Source organism: Ranitomeya imitator, chromosome 6 (assembly GCF_032444005.1).
Source record: "Ranitomeya imitator isolate aRanImi1 chromosome 6, aRanImi1.pri, whole genome shotgun sequence".
NCBI lineage: Eukaryota > Metazoa > Chordata > Amphibia > Anura > Dendrobatidae > Ranitomeya > Ranitomeya imitator.
Genome location: NC_091287.1, coordinates 43,393,024 through 43,406,519, shown reverse-complemented (window position 1 = coordinate 43,406,519; position 13,496 = coordinate 43,393,024). Strand labels below are relative to the sequence as shown.

Below are 13,496 nucleotides of genomic sequence, written 5' to 3'. Positions count from 1 at the left end.
TTATTGTGGTACTATTAACTTTACAAGATACCACTTCTCCCAGGTATAAAACATGCTGACAGGCTCCCATTAAAGGTTTTATGACTATACAGAAAATATTTGAATGTATCCCTTTAATCCTCAGTTTTGTATTTTTTAATATAAAACACAGCCATTTTTATTATTATTATGCAGCTTATCATGTCATTTTGCAAAAGCCTTTTTTTTTTTTTTGGGGGGGGGGGGGGGGATTCCAGCCACAGTGATTAGAATTACAATACCTTGACATCTCAAGGACGACCACTAGAGGACACTGGTGTGTCAATATCCAAAAATTAACCACTTCAGTCCTGATGGGGTTCACTCCCATTCACTAGCATGCCCCTTGAGGCTGAAGTCATTTTTGCATCTCTGCATTAGGAGACCTATAACTATTTTTTTTATTTTATCATAGATGTATGAAAGCTTGTTGTTTTTTTTTTTTGCAGGGTGATTTGCATTTTTAATGACATCAAATTGTGGTACATAGGTACCTCTCATTGCTAATAAATATAACTCATTTTTATTGCTTTTTTTTAGAGAAATGAAAAAAAAAAGCGCCATTGTTTATCGTGCTTAAAATGTCTTAAATATCATGATACCAAAATTCTATAGGTTGGGACGAATACAATAATACCATATATACCAAATATAGTTTTATTTTATTGTTTGCTAGTTTTGCACAGTAATAGCACATTTCATGGAAAAAGATTTTTTTTTTAAATATTAATTTGTATTAAATTGAACTGGCTATACATGCTCAGTTCTCTCCAATGACTTCTATGGAAGTTCTTGCTTTGGTATATTCTGAATTTCTATAGAATTCAATGGAGAGAGCTGTGCATGCATGAGCACTGAGAACAGTAAGAAATGGGGAGCTGCTCCGGTATTTGATTGTCTGCAGCAGTAACATCACATTTACATTGCTAGTAAACGCTGCAGCCAATCACTGGGCTAAATTGGTAGTGCTGTTGAGTCCAGTGATTGGTTGCAGTGGTTATGAGCAGCGTAGATGCGATGTCAGCACTGCAGCCAATCAACAAAGACTGCAAGGCACCGGAGAGGCATAGCCATTCCTAGTAAGGGTGAGCAAAATCTAAATTAAGTATGTTAAAATTTTGTGGCGTAAAAAATGAAAAAAAATCAAAACAAAACAAACAAGCCAACCCCTTTAAAATGGACCTGTCACCAGGTCAAAAGTGGCCAGTTTTTGGATCTATTTTATTCCTTCTGCTCTCCTGAATATTCCGTTTTTTTGTTTGGATTAAATCCACGATATGGTTCCAGAGACATGGGCCTTTTTATTTTGTGAGCCCTGCATGCAAATTTTTATGGTCTTTACAAGGGGCGTGGCTCACAGGGGTAGTTATGCATAACAGTCTAAAGACACGCCCCAGAGGATCCTGTGAGCCACACCCCATTGTAAAGGCAACAAAAATGAGCTCTAAGTAAAAAAAAAAGCCCATATCTCTTCAACCAAATGGCGGAATTTAAAAAAAATAAAATCTTGGATACACAGGGGAGCAGCGAGAATAAAACAGGTGCAAAAACTGTTCACTTTTGACGTGGTGATGGATCGGCTTTAATTATCACTATTATAGAATATTCTGGCCATTTGTAAAAATATATCAAAATCAGATAGTCTTATAAAAAAAAGTATTAAAATATACCAGAAAAAATAGTATATTAAAGGCTTCTAGATTAAAGGGGTTATTCGGTATAGAACAGGGGTGTCAAACGGCATTCCTCGAGGGCTGCAAACAGGTCATGTTTTCAGGATTTCCTTGTACTGCACAGGTGATAATTTAATCACCTACACAAATAATGAGTTAGCGATTAAATTATCACCTGTGCAGTACAAGGAAATCCTGAAAACATGACCAGTTTGCAGCCCTCGAGGAATGCAGTTTGACACCCCTGGTATAGAAAACCCTAATCGGGAATTGTTAGTTAATAGAGGGTGTTTCTCTCTCCAAGATCCTCATTGATCTAGTACGGATAAACAAAATCGCACAACACATTGACTTGAACAGCCATTATGTAATGCTTGACGACAATTCAACATTTATTGCTCCATTTCCACACAGATCACTTCTAATTTCAGAGGGTTTGATCAGGAAGACACTTTGGGCCCAATACATCAAAGCTTTTTTCGCCAGTATTCAAGGGTAAAAAGCTTTGAAATGTCACAGAATTTTGGCGCAACTGGAGGCAACACTAAAGTTAGGCGACGTTTGGCGTTCTCGTACCATTTTCTATAGCTGGGGCGGGAGAGCGTTGTCATCACTTGTCAAATTCAGGGGCTGGAGTAGGATCAGGAGCATCTGACTCCAGCCCATCACCTCATCAATGGCTCATCCAATTCATAGCTTGTCATAAACTAGATGAGCCGTGGTGTCATGTTCCACAGGCACCATCATCATGTCCCAGTTCCACCTATTTCTTCAGAGTTGGGAAGAAACTGGCGTTAAAATGCCAAAAGACGCAAAATTTTGACGCAATTCAGAGTTGCGTCAAATATGTAACTTTTCAAAGCTTTATGCCAAATTTCTGGCTTGAAAGTTTTGATGAATCAGGCCCCTAGTGTTCTTCCAAAACATAGGGTCCTATTTATCTTGCGGTTTTCGCCAGAATTCCTAAGACTGCATATAATGTGGCAAAATTTTTGCGCAAGTGCAGCCGCAGGGACTGGAACATATTTTTCGAGTATGCCGAAGACACTCGGTTAGCACCCGAGCATGCTCCGATAACACCTTATCCGACCACGTTCGCTCATCACTATTTTCCAACGGTTACCCATTAAATTACGACAGAAATGTACACGAGACACAATATGTGAACAGATGTGGCGCTGTGTTTGGAATGGCGCTTCCACATGGCTGACATTTCGATGATTTTGGTGCAGGTTACCATCGCTTGTTGTGTGTGACTGGTCGCTGCTGATTATTTGCTCTTCATACAAATCCTGTGCCACATTATTTGTCTTTTCAGTCACCCTCAGCCTTGAGACTAGGCCTTGATCATCAGCTCAGCACTTTACATGATGAAGTGAAGGTTTCTCTGTGCGGGCGTCACTGTTAACGAGTGTGTCCGGCATCTGACTCACCACCCTCGTCCCCGTCAACCTTCCATTCTAAAACTGTGCCGCCATCACGGTCAAGTCTTGTTTATACAGTCTCGGTGTTTGCCTTTGTGCACTTGGGGGGTCTAGTGAGACATCAACGACGTAGATCAAAAAAATTTCTGAGACGACTTTGAACTTCAAAGACCAAAGACGGACTGTAATGGCGCTAATGATCGAAGGATGGAAGCAGAGCCAGCTGCAGCGAGTTATAATAAATGAGATGCTTAGATATCAGATTCAGGGCAATTAGATTGCCGCCCACCGTCGGTTTGATCTGCACATTGTGATTAATTTCACATGCTCAGATATGCAGGAGATATTGGATGTCGTCCATTCTGTGACACAAGCCATGGGGTAAAGGCGGCCATATACTTTACAGCCAACCTGATGATTTTGGAGGCTTCTCGGTTGTCCCCTGATAGATGATCGTAAAGAAGGATCAGGAATATTGAGTTATTCTTTCATTCTCGAAGAGGATAAACCAAACTCAGAGTTTTCAGCAGCAACTGTTTCCTTATTGAAAACACATGCACACTCAGCTGAATCGAGCTTCCATGTTTATGGGGGAGGGGTCTCTCTGCTTTCATATGAGGTCCATTGGGTGCCGTATTTTTCAGATGGAAAAGTAGGGACCATTTGCCGCCATACGGCTTGGTACACTCAGCATTGTACTGCGCACTGGACGAAAATTGGACTTGAATATTTTTCTTAATTACTCCTTTCCAATTTCCAGAGAACGCAAGTGGTCAGCTTGTTTAAATTTACCTACAACATGACTAACGTGCTGTATGTAAGGCCACGTTCAGACGTTCAGTATTTTACCCCAGTATTTGTAAGGACATTAAGATCATGGAGTGGCCTAGCCAGTCTCCAGACCTTAGTCCCATAGAAAACTTATGGAGGGAGTTGAAGCTCTGAGTTGCCAAGCAACAGCCTCAAAATCTTAATCATTTAGAGATGACCTGCAAAGAGGAGTGGACCAAAATTCCTCCTGACATGTGCGCAAACATCATCATCAACTACAAAAAACGTCTGACTGCTGTGCTTGCCAACAAGGGTTTTGCCACCAAGTATTAAGTCTTATTTGCCAGAGGGATCAAATACTTATTTCTCACTGCAAAATGCAAATAAATTTATATACTTTATACAATGTGATTTTATGGATTTTATTTTTGATATTCCCTTAAAATTGTAGACTGTATCAGTGGGCAAACTTACAGAATCAGCAAGGGATCAAATACTTATTTCCCCCGCTGTATACAGGCTTTGCGCCCATTTTCTATATTTTATGCAATAGGTAAAAAAAAGACTAAAAAACTCTGAAAGAATTTATATTTTCCACTTTAAAATCTTACCCACAAGGTGCATTTTTTGACATCTCATTCATTTTGCTGCTGTAAAATGCTGAGTTCCTTCCGAACAAGAAAAATGCTTGGAAAAATGAAGCAAGACAATACCCTAGGGTTTTACAGCATTTTTCTTGGTGAAGATTCCTCCACTCTCACCCAGGTTCTCCAAGTATGATCTTATAATTTCATGATGCATTCCAAAGGAAAATCCGCTAATTATGCAAATTGTCTCTTCAGGGAGGAAGAGAACTAGAACTCTAGTGCCACCTATTGGAAGGTAGCAATCCTACAAGTCTATGTCGACCCTACAACGAGCCTTGTCACATGACTTAGGATAATAACCAAACCAGAATTGCGGCTTTAAGTCTCCTCATCTCAGCATGCTTAGCATGTCAATCTCCGCAAGGAGAAACGATACTTCTTGGATAAAGGAAAATCCAAACTTGTGTCCTGCCTTTCCAGATTTGCTGCCTCCTAGCAGACACGGGTGTGTATGTTGCTCAGGAAGCTTCTACTGAGACCAAGAGCTAATTGTTAGTGAAAGAGGCCTGAAGTCGCGTTTCCGTGTGTCTATAGCAACACTCCAGGAGCTCTGTTGTGCCATCCATTGACTACCGTGACTTCAGTAGGAGACAGGTAGACCTTATAAAACCATGGCACATTTCCCGGTATCAGCGGCCTCAATGGCGCCTCCGAGGAAGGAAACATTTTGTATGTTAAGTCGCTTTGCACCATCTCCCTCCTTAGCAGAACTTCGGATGAAGGAGAAGAGGTTTGTCCTGGACTGTGTGGCTGTTGAAAGCATCTCAAAGGATTACAGCGTCTCCTTACCAAAGCTCGGCTCCGTCATACCGCCTTACAATGCCCAAAAGGACCGCCACGTACAAGGCTATTTCCACAGTCGACCTGTGCCCCCACTACTGAGGAGGACAGGGCAGGTGAGTACGTACAATTGCCCCCGTTTGTAGCCCAGTCTTTTATAATACAGTTTGCGGCATATAGAGTCACGGTTGTGCGGTATTATAAGTGCCCAATATGGCACTATTATTTAGGCGGCGTTAAAACAGTAATATCTTTTCCTCCTGTAAAAAAAAAAGAAGAAAATCACCAAAACATGAAAGGAGCAATAAGGAACGTTTTGTGTGGGGTCATCTATAGACCTTTGCCTGGCGCTGAACAAAAATGTTTGCATTTTAGAAAAGAATAAAAAAGGGTAAAGGTGAAATAATGTTAAGACAATATATTTTAAAGAATATGGACACCTTCAGGGAATATATATATTGGGTTTCATTGAAGATTTTGCACCATTTGGCTTTTACAGGCTTTTTGCATCCCGGCAAATTGCTGTTTTTTTTTCGAATGAACTCATGATGATTTATGATCGCAGATGACTTAAAAGTTGAGCTGAACATTGATGTGGTCATAAATCGGCTCATAATACATGAAAGAGTTACAAGCCCCCTGTTAGAAAGAACGCACTGGCAGGCTCTCAGTTAACTCATTCTGCAGCCTAATGGGGTAAAAAAATTTTAATGAAATCTAACGGAAAAAAATAGTTTTTGCCCAAAACAAATGCATTTAAATAGAACACCACAAAGATGCCCATATCCTTTAAATTACGCTCCCTTCCCTTGTAAGAAATATTGTCCTGACCATGAATGCTGTTCTGTTTAAGGGTATGCTCACACTGGCGTATAACACTGCCAAGCGCTATAGTGGCTCCGATATTCAGATCACGCACACCATGGGTGCGTATGAAATATTAGACTGCACTCAGATGACATCGGAGTTCAGCCCAATGTACGCTCACAGAGACTGTCCTGGAAAATTTGCAGCATAGTCCTCAATGATTTGCTGTGGATTTTGACTCAGAAATGCTGCGTATTTGCCAATTTGACTGCTTTAAATCCGCAGTGAAAGACCTCCTCATGAATTCATAGGAAGCAGATTAAAAATCCTCACTACGGGTCATTTTAAGATGCACATTTTTTTCCACCAAAATGTTTTATTGGGTAAAATCTCATCCACAATGTTGCTACTGTAAGGCGCTGTATGTTTTCCACAGAGACAGGTGGGAAATTTGCAGTTTATCATTCCAATGTGAATGACTCCTACGTATCCTCTAGTGAATTATTTTGGAGGCACTGCGCTTGTCAAGCAACATCCAAATACATTAATGGTAATCCGTCACCAGATACAACAATACAAACTATAAATTATTAAATAGATCGCTTAGACCTGATGAGGCTGGTGTACTTACTTTGATAACACGTATCAGAATGGATGTGTAATCATCAAAAGGCCAGGGTCACACTACAGCGTAATACGGATGAGTGTTCAGTGATAAAAAAATCGCATAGCACTCGGCCAATGTTAATGTATGGGGCAGCTCCCATCATCCGTTTTTTTTCTCGTTCGTATTGCACTTGCGAGTGAAATCGCAGCATGCTGCCATTGTCCGCGTATCTCAGCTGAGAAACGCCAATGCAAGTCTATGGGTGTGAGAAAAACACACACCACGGGAAAAAATGCAAAAAAAACGCAACGTGTGCACACAGCCTCAGGTTATGTGCACACGTCAGGATTTCTTGCAGAAATTTCCTGAACAAAACCGGACATTTTCTGCAAGAAACCCACATGCGTTTTTTTTCGTGTTTTTCTCGCATTTTTTAAGGAGCTTCCCAATGCATTAATGTGTTTATTTTAGTGCAGAAAAGCCTGGATTTCGTTTTCCCCCAAAAAAACAACTGAGTTTTTTTATCTCAATTTTTTCAGGCTCTACATAGATACCTACACAGAAAAAAATTTGGCAAAAATGCACAGTTCAGTAGTGTTTGAATCCACAGCGGGAAGGAGCTTTCATGATGTCACATCCACTTTGCTTGAACTATAAGGCTATGTGCCCACGTTGCGGATTAGGCCAGCCTCACACTAGCGAGTTTTACGGACGTATGAGCGCATTAAATACGTCCGTAAAACACGCATTACACACGGCCCAATTATTCTCTATGCCCCTGCTCCTATCTGCCGTATTTTACTGATCCGTATTATACGGCTTTCTACGGCCGTAGAAAATCGCAGCATGCTGCGTTTGTCACCGTATTGCGCAAAAAAATCGCCAATGTAAATCTATAGAAGCCAGAAAAATACGGATTACACACGGACCAGCAGTGTGACTTGCGAGAAATACGCAGCGGTGTTAGAGAGAAAAGCCGGTAATTCATTGCGGTGTACAGTAAAATCACACTGACAGCTTGCAATAGAATAGGTGGAATAAATGTGTACACATAGAATAGGTATATATATATATATATATCATTGAGACACATATATGTATATATATTAATATTTATTCCAGCGCTAGATAACTTAAAAGCCGGTAATTCAATTACCGGCTTTTGCTTTCTCCTTCAAAAACCCGACATGATATGAGACATAGTTACATACAGTAAACCATCTCATATCCCCATTTTTTTTGCATATTCCACACTACTAATGTTAGTAGTGTGTATCTGCAAAATTTGGCCGTTCTAGCTATTAAATTAAAGGGTTAAATGGCGGAAAAAATTGGCGTGGGCTCCCGCGCAATTTTCTCCGCCAGAGTAGTAAAGCCAGTGACTGAGGGCAGATATTAATAGCCTGGAGAGGGTCCATCATTATTGCCACCCCCCCCCTGGCTAAAAACATCTGCCCCCAGCCACCCCAGAAAAGGCACATCTGGAAGATGCGCCTATTCTGGCACTTGGCCACTCTCTTCCCATTCCCGTGTAGCGGTGGGATATGGGGTAATGAAGGGTTAATGCCACCTTGCTATTGTAAAGTGACATTAAGCCAGATTAATAATGGAGAGGCGTCAATTATGACACCTATCCGTTATTAATCCAATTGTATGAAAGAGTTAAAAAACACACACACACATTATTACAAAGTCTTTTAATTAAATAAACACACCGTTTGTTGTAATATTTTATTGTACGCTCAATCCACTGGCTGAAGACCCTCACTCTGTGACAAAGAAAAAATAATAAACCAACAATATCCATACCTTCCGAGGATCTGTAACGTCTCACGTTGTAAATCCATCTGAAGGGGTTAATTTTTTTTACAGCCAGGAGCTCTGCTGTAATGCAGCTATGCTCCTGACTGTAAAACCCCAGCGAATGAATGGAACCTAGGTGAATGACCTGTAGTTACCTTCATTCGCGGTGAGGCGCCCTCTGCTGGATGTCCTCATATGAACTCGAGCCTGGGAACTTTTCTGATTTTTTCCCACGCTCGAAGGACATCCAGCAGAGGGCGCCTCACCGCGAATGAAGGTAACTACAGGTCATTCACCTAGTTTCCATTCATTCGCTGGGGTTTTACAGTCAGGAGCATAGCTGCATTATAGCAGAGCTCCTGGCTGTAAAAAAAATTAACCCCTTCAGATGGATTTACAACGTGGGACGTTACAGATCATCGGAAGGTATGGATATTGTTGGTTTATTATTTTTTCTTTGTCACAGAGTGAGGGTCTTCAGCCAGTGGATTGAGCGTACAATAAAATATTACAACAAACTGTGTGTTTATTTCATTAAAATACTTTTTAATAATGTGTGTGTGTTTTTTTAACTCTTTCATACAATTGGATTAATAATGGATAGGTGTCATAATTGACGCCTCTCCATTATTAATCTGGCTTAATGTCACCTTACAATAGCAAGGTGACATTAACCCTTCATTACCCCATATCCCACCGCTACACGGGAATGGGAAGAGAGTGGCCAAGTGCCAGAATAGGCGCATCTTCCAGATGTGCCTTTTCTGGGGTGGCTGGGGGCAGATGTTTTTAGCCAGGGGGGGGCAATAACCATGGACCCTCTCCAGGCTATTAATATCTGCCCTCAGCCACTGGCTTTACTACTCTGGCGGAGAAAATTGCGCGGGAGCCCACGCCAATTTTTTCCGCCATTCAACCCTTTAATTTAATAGCTAGAACGGCCAAATTTTGCATATACACACTACTGACATTAGTAGTGTGGAATATGCAAAAAAAGGGGGATATGACATGGTTTACTGTATGTAAACCATGTCTCATATCATGTCGGGTTTAGGAAGGAGATCGCAAAAGCTGGCAATTGAATTACTGGCTTTAAAGCTAACTAGTGCTGGATGAAATATATATATATATATATATATATATATATATATATGTGTGTGTGTGTCTCACTGACTCACTGACATATATAAATATATATAGAGAGAGAGAGACAGTATATATGTTTTTATTATTTTTTGAGCACATGGATCCCTTGTATATCCGTATGTCCGTTTTGCAAGCCTGCGAGAAAATCTCGCAGTACGGATGCCATACGGATTACATACGGAGGATGCCATGCGCAAAATACGCTGACACACCCTGCCTACGGAGGAGATACGGACCACTATTTTGGGGACTTTTCAGCGTATTACGGCCGTAAATTACGGACCGTATTTTTATACGCTGAGTGTGAGGCCGGCCTTAGTCTGCGGATTTTTCCGCACCTTTTTTAAAAAAATCTGCAGTTAAAACGCACTGCGTTTTACCTGCTGATTTACCGCGGAATCGCTGCTTTTTTTTGTGCGGATTCCACCTGCGGTTTTACACCTGCGGATTCCTATTATGGAGCAGGTGTAAAACGCTGCGGAATCTGCACAAAGAATTGACATGCTGCGGAAAATACAACGCAGCGTTTCCGCGCGGTATGTTCTGCAGCATGGGCACTGCGGATTTTGTTTTCCATAGGTTTACATGGTACTGTACACCGCATGGAAAACAGCTGCGAATCCGCAGCAAAATCCACAACATGTGCACATAGCCTTAAACTCAGCATAAAAAAATGCAGCAGAAAAGAACGCAGCGCTGACAGGAACTTGGCCTAATTATGGCATCACATAGACCTGCATTGGAGCTGTATACACAGGGCAGTAGGGAATTTTTAATCAAGACTGTTTACAAAGTTGCTTCATTTTTTTTTTTTTTTTTACTTTTTATTTGCACCGAAGCCGTAAGAGTGGTTTTTAAAACTAAAGTTTGTGCACTAAGGTTTACCATAGATTATCCTACTGAAAAGCTATTTAAAAAATTATCAGTTTTTGGAATCTACCACTGAACAAAAATGTCTAGTTCTTTCCAGGGGTGTCGCTATATATGGTGCAAAGACAACAGTACTCTGGGGCTCTAGTGCCTTCAGGGGCTCTCCCCTCCACGTATTACATATTGCAGATTTATCCATCTTTCCTCTTGGCTCTGCATATCACAAGATGAGGGGCATGAGATGACTTGCTTTGATAAAAAAACAAACCAAACATGATTTCTCAGTACTCTGTCATGGGTTGATTCTGCTATGGGTAAGTGCACACGATACAGAAAGGTGTGCGGATTTTTCCGCACTAATTTTGGTAAAGCCGCATGAAATCCGCACTGCAGATTTACTGCAGAATTAGCGCGGATTTACCGCGGTTTTTGTGCGGATTCCAGCTGCGGTTTTACCCCTGAGGATTCCTATTATGGAGCAGGTGTAAACCGCTGCATTTCCATGCGTTTTTTTTCTGCAGCATGTGCACTGCGGATTTGGTTTTCCATAGGTTTACATGGTACTGTAAACTCATGAAATCAAAATCCGCAGCGTGTGCACATAGCCTATATGTGTAGGTGGCCACCCAGTGGTTGCGATGTGGACTGCAGCCTGTCGAGCTCTTTTGCTAGTGTCTCATGTTAATGTTTTACACTTTTATTAAGAGAAATTCGAGCCCTTAATAAAGGGATGGTCTCATCTGTAGAGGGGGCTTCATGTTATGCCCCTGGTTCCTTTCTCTGACTTGTAACTGATACTTTGGTTTTACAGTCACATGGAGGGACATCGACATTTGGGGACCTCGCTGACCGTTTCCAACACAAGGGTGCAGCTGCTCTTTATCTACTGACCAGAAACAGCCTGGGGTCAGGTACAGTAACTTATCTCTTCTCTGAGGAAGTCTTTAGATATATTCTTTTTTTGCGGGGGTATTTTCCTTACTTCTTTGCCTTCTTTCTGACATAGTTTGAAAAAAAAAGACCTAAGTCCATCAAGTTCAACCTTTTCCCACCAATTTGTCTTTCTATTTATTTCCTTCTTATTCTACTATTAGTCTTATGTTGGCTCCTGGGGTCTCAGTGCAGGGATGTGGCCTCCTTGTGCACCCCGGTAATACGGATCTTCTACTGTCGGCATCTTTCAGGTGCCCGGCAGTGGTCTGTATGGGCCGCTGTCAGTAATGAATACATTCTGCATGGTTTCTGAGCAATCTGTCAATGATCCCGTCTATAACCTTCCTACCTATGACTGCCCCGTGTCATCAGTATCCACGTCATGTCCTAGGTCATTCCGCAGAACACACCTGTGGCCACGGCTTGTTTTTATCGTCAGTGAAGCCGGTGATCGGCTACAATGGATTCTACGGCTACCGACGAAACACCCCATCACTCAGAAGGATGCCTTCTCCATTTGGAATTATTACCAAGTCAGCAATTTACTAATATAATATTCTGTATTCAGGAATTATTCTATTACAGGATCTCGTATTCTATCTAGTGCAGGTTCTACAGAAAGTTCCAATGTTGTGTTACAAAGGTACATAGCACCATAAAATCTAATACAAATATACATCGAGGGAATAGCTGCAAATGTAATTGTAATAATAAAAATCATATAAGAAGTCGCTTTGGATGTGGCAGTATTCCTTTGCTGGTCGGTTTTGTCATCACATTATTACAAGAATGGAATGTTTAGGTGCAATTATTTCATATAATGCGATGATAAGTAAAGTTGTCTTTTTGCCATTGTTCATTTATGTAATGTACCTTACAATTACTGTACTTACACGATAATTAAACCAAATAAAAAAATATGTACAATCTTCTTTCTCAGGTCTCTGTTGCTTTTTACAGACGCTACACTCGTACTGTGTAAGACCTCATTCATACGTCCATGTTTAACCCCTTAACCCCAGAGCTTTGTTCGGTTTTGCGTTTTCGTTTTCTGCTCCCACTCATTCCCAGAGCCATAACTTTTTTTTATTTTTCCGTCCACATGCCCATGTGAGGGCTTATTTTTTGCGGGACGAGTTGTACTTTTGAACGACATCATTAGTTTTAGCATGTGGTGTACTAGAAAACGGGAGAAAAATTCCAAGTGCGATGAAATTGCAAAAAAAGTGCAATCCCACACTTGTTTTTTGTTTGGCTTTTTTGCTAGGTTCATTAAATGCTAAAACGGACCTGCCTTTTTGATTCTCCAGGTCATTGCGAGTTCATAGACACCAAACATGTCTAGGTTATTTTTTGTTTAAGTGGTAAAAAAAATTCAAAACTTTGCTAAAAAAAAGAGGAAAATTGCACAATATTCCGATACCCTTAGCGTCTCCATTTTTCATGATCTGGGGTTGGGTGAGGGCTTATTTTTTGTGGACTGAGCTGACTGTTTTAATGATACCATTTTACTGCAGATACGTTCTTTTGATCGCCCGTTATTGCATTTTAATGCGATGTCGTGGCGACCCAAAAAATTTAATTCTGGCGTTTTGAGTTTTTTTCTCGCTACACCTTTTAGAGATCAGGTTAATCCTTTTTTTATTGATAGGGCAACTCTGAACGCGGCGATACTGAATATGTGTATATTTGTTTTTTTATTGTTTTATTTTGAATGGGGCGAAAGGGGGGTGATTTAAACTTTAATATTTTTACTTTTTTTTCATATTTTTTAAAACATTTTTTTTTACTTTTGCCATGCTTCAATAGCCTCCATGGGCTGGCATAGTCTGATCGTCTCTGCTACATAGAGGCGATGTTCACATCGCCTCTATGTAGCTGAATTGCTGCATTGCTATGAGCGCCGACCACAGAGTGGCGCTTACAGCAATCCGGCATCAACAACCATAGAGGTCTTCAATAGATCTCTGGTTGTCATGCCGACGCTTCACTGACCCCCGATCATGTAATGGGGGTC

General features: G+C 40.9%; 1 protein-coding gene across 1 annotated transcript; it reads left to right on the top strand.

Annotated features, from left to right (window-relative positions):
* The first annotated feature begins 5,004 nt into the window (after positions 1-5,004).
* Positions 5,005-12,399, top strand: LOC138643555 (sperm microtubule associated protein 1-like). The gene is made up of 3 exons (XM_069732442.1): positions 5,005-5,429; positions 11,358-11,457; positions 11,871-12,399. The coding sequence occupies exons 1-3, from the start codon at positions 5,145-5,147 to the stop codon at positions 12,026-12,028; spliced, it is 543 nt and encodes a 180-aa protein (XP_069588543.1). The 5' UTR covers positions 5,005-5,144; the 3' UTR covers positions 12,029-12,399.
* Positions 12,400-13,496: the final 1,097 nt, after the last annotated feature.

Excerpts from the sequence above, each read along its gene's own strand:
- LOC138643555 (XM_069732442.1), top strand. The coding sequence starts at position 5,145 with ATGGCACATTTCCCGGTATCAGCGGCCTCAATGGCGCCTCCGAGGAAG. Across the intron at positions 5,430-11,357 it reads TACTGAGGAGGACAGGGCAG|TCACATGGAGGGACATCGAC; the intron begins GTGAGTACGTAC and ends TTGGTTTTACAG. Across the intron at positions 11,458-11,870 it reads CAGAAACAGCCTGGGGTCAG|GTCATTCCGCAGAACACACC; the intron begins GTACAGTAACTT and ends GTCATGTCCTAG.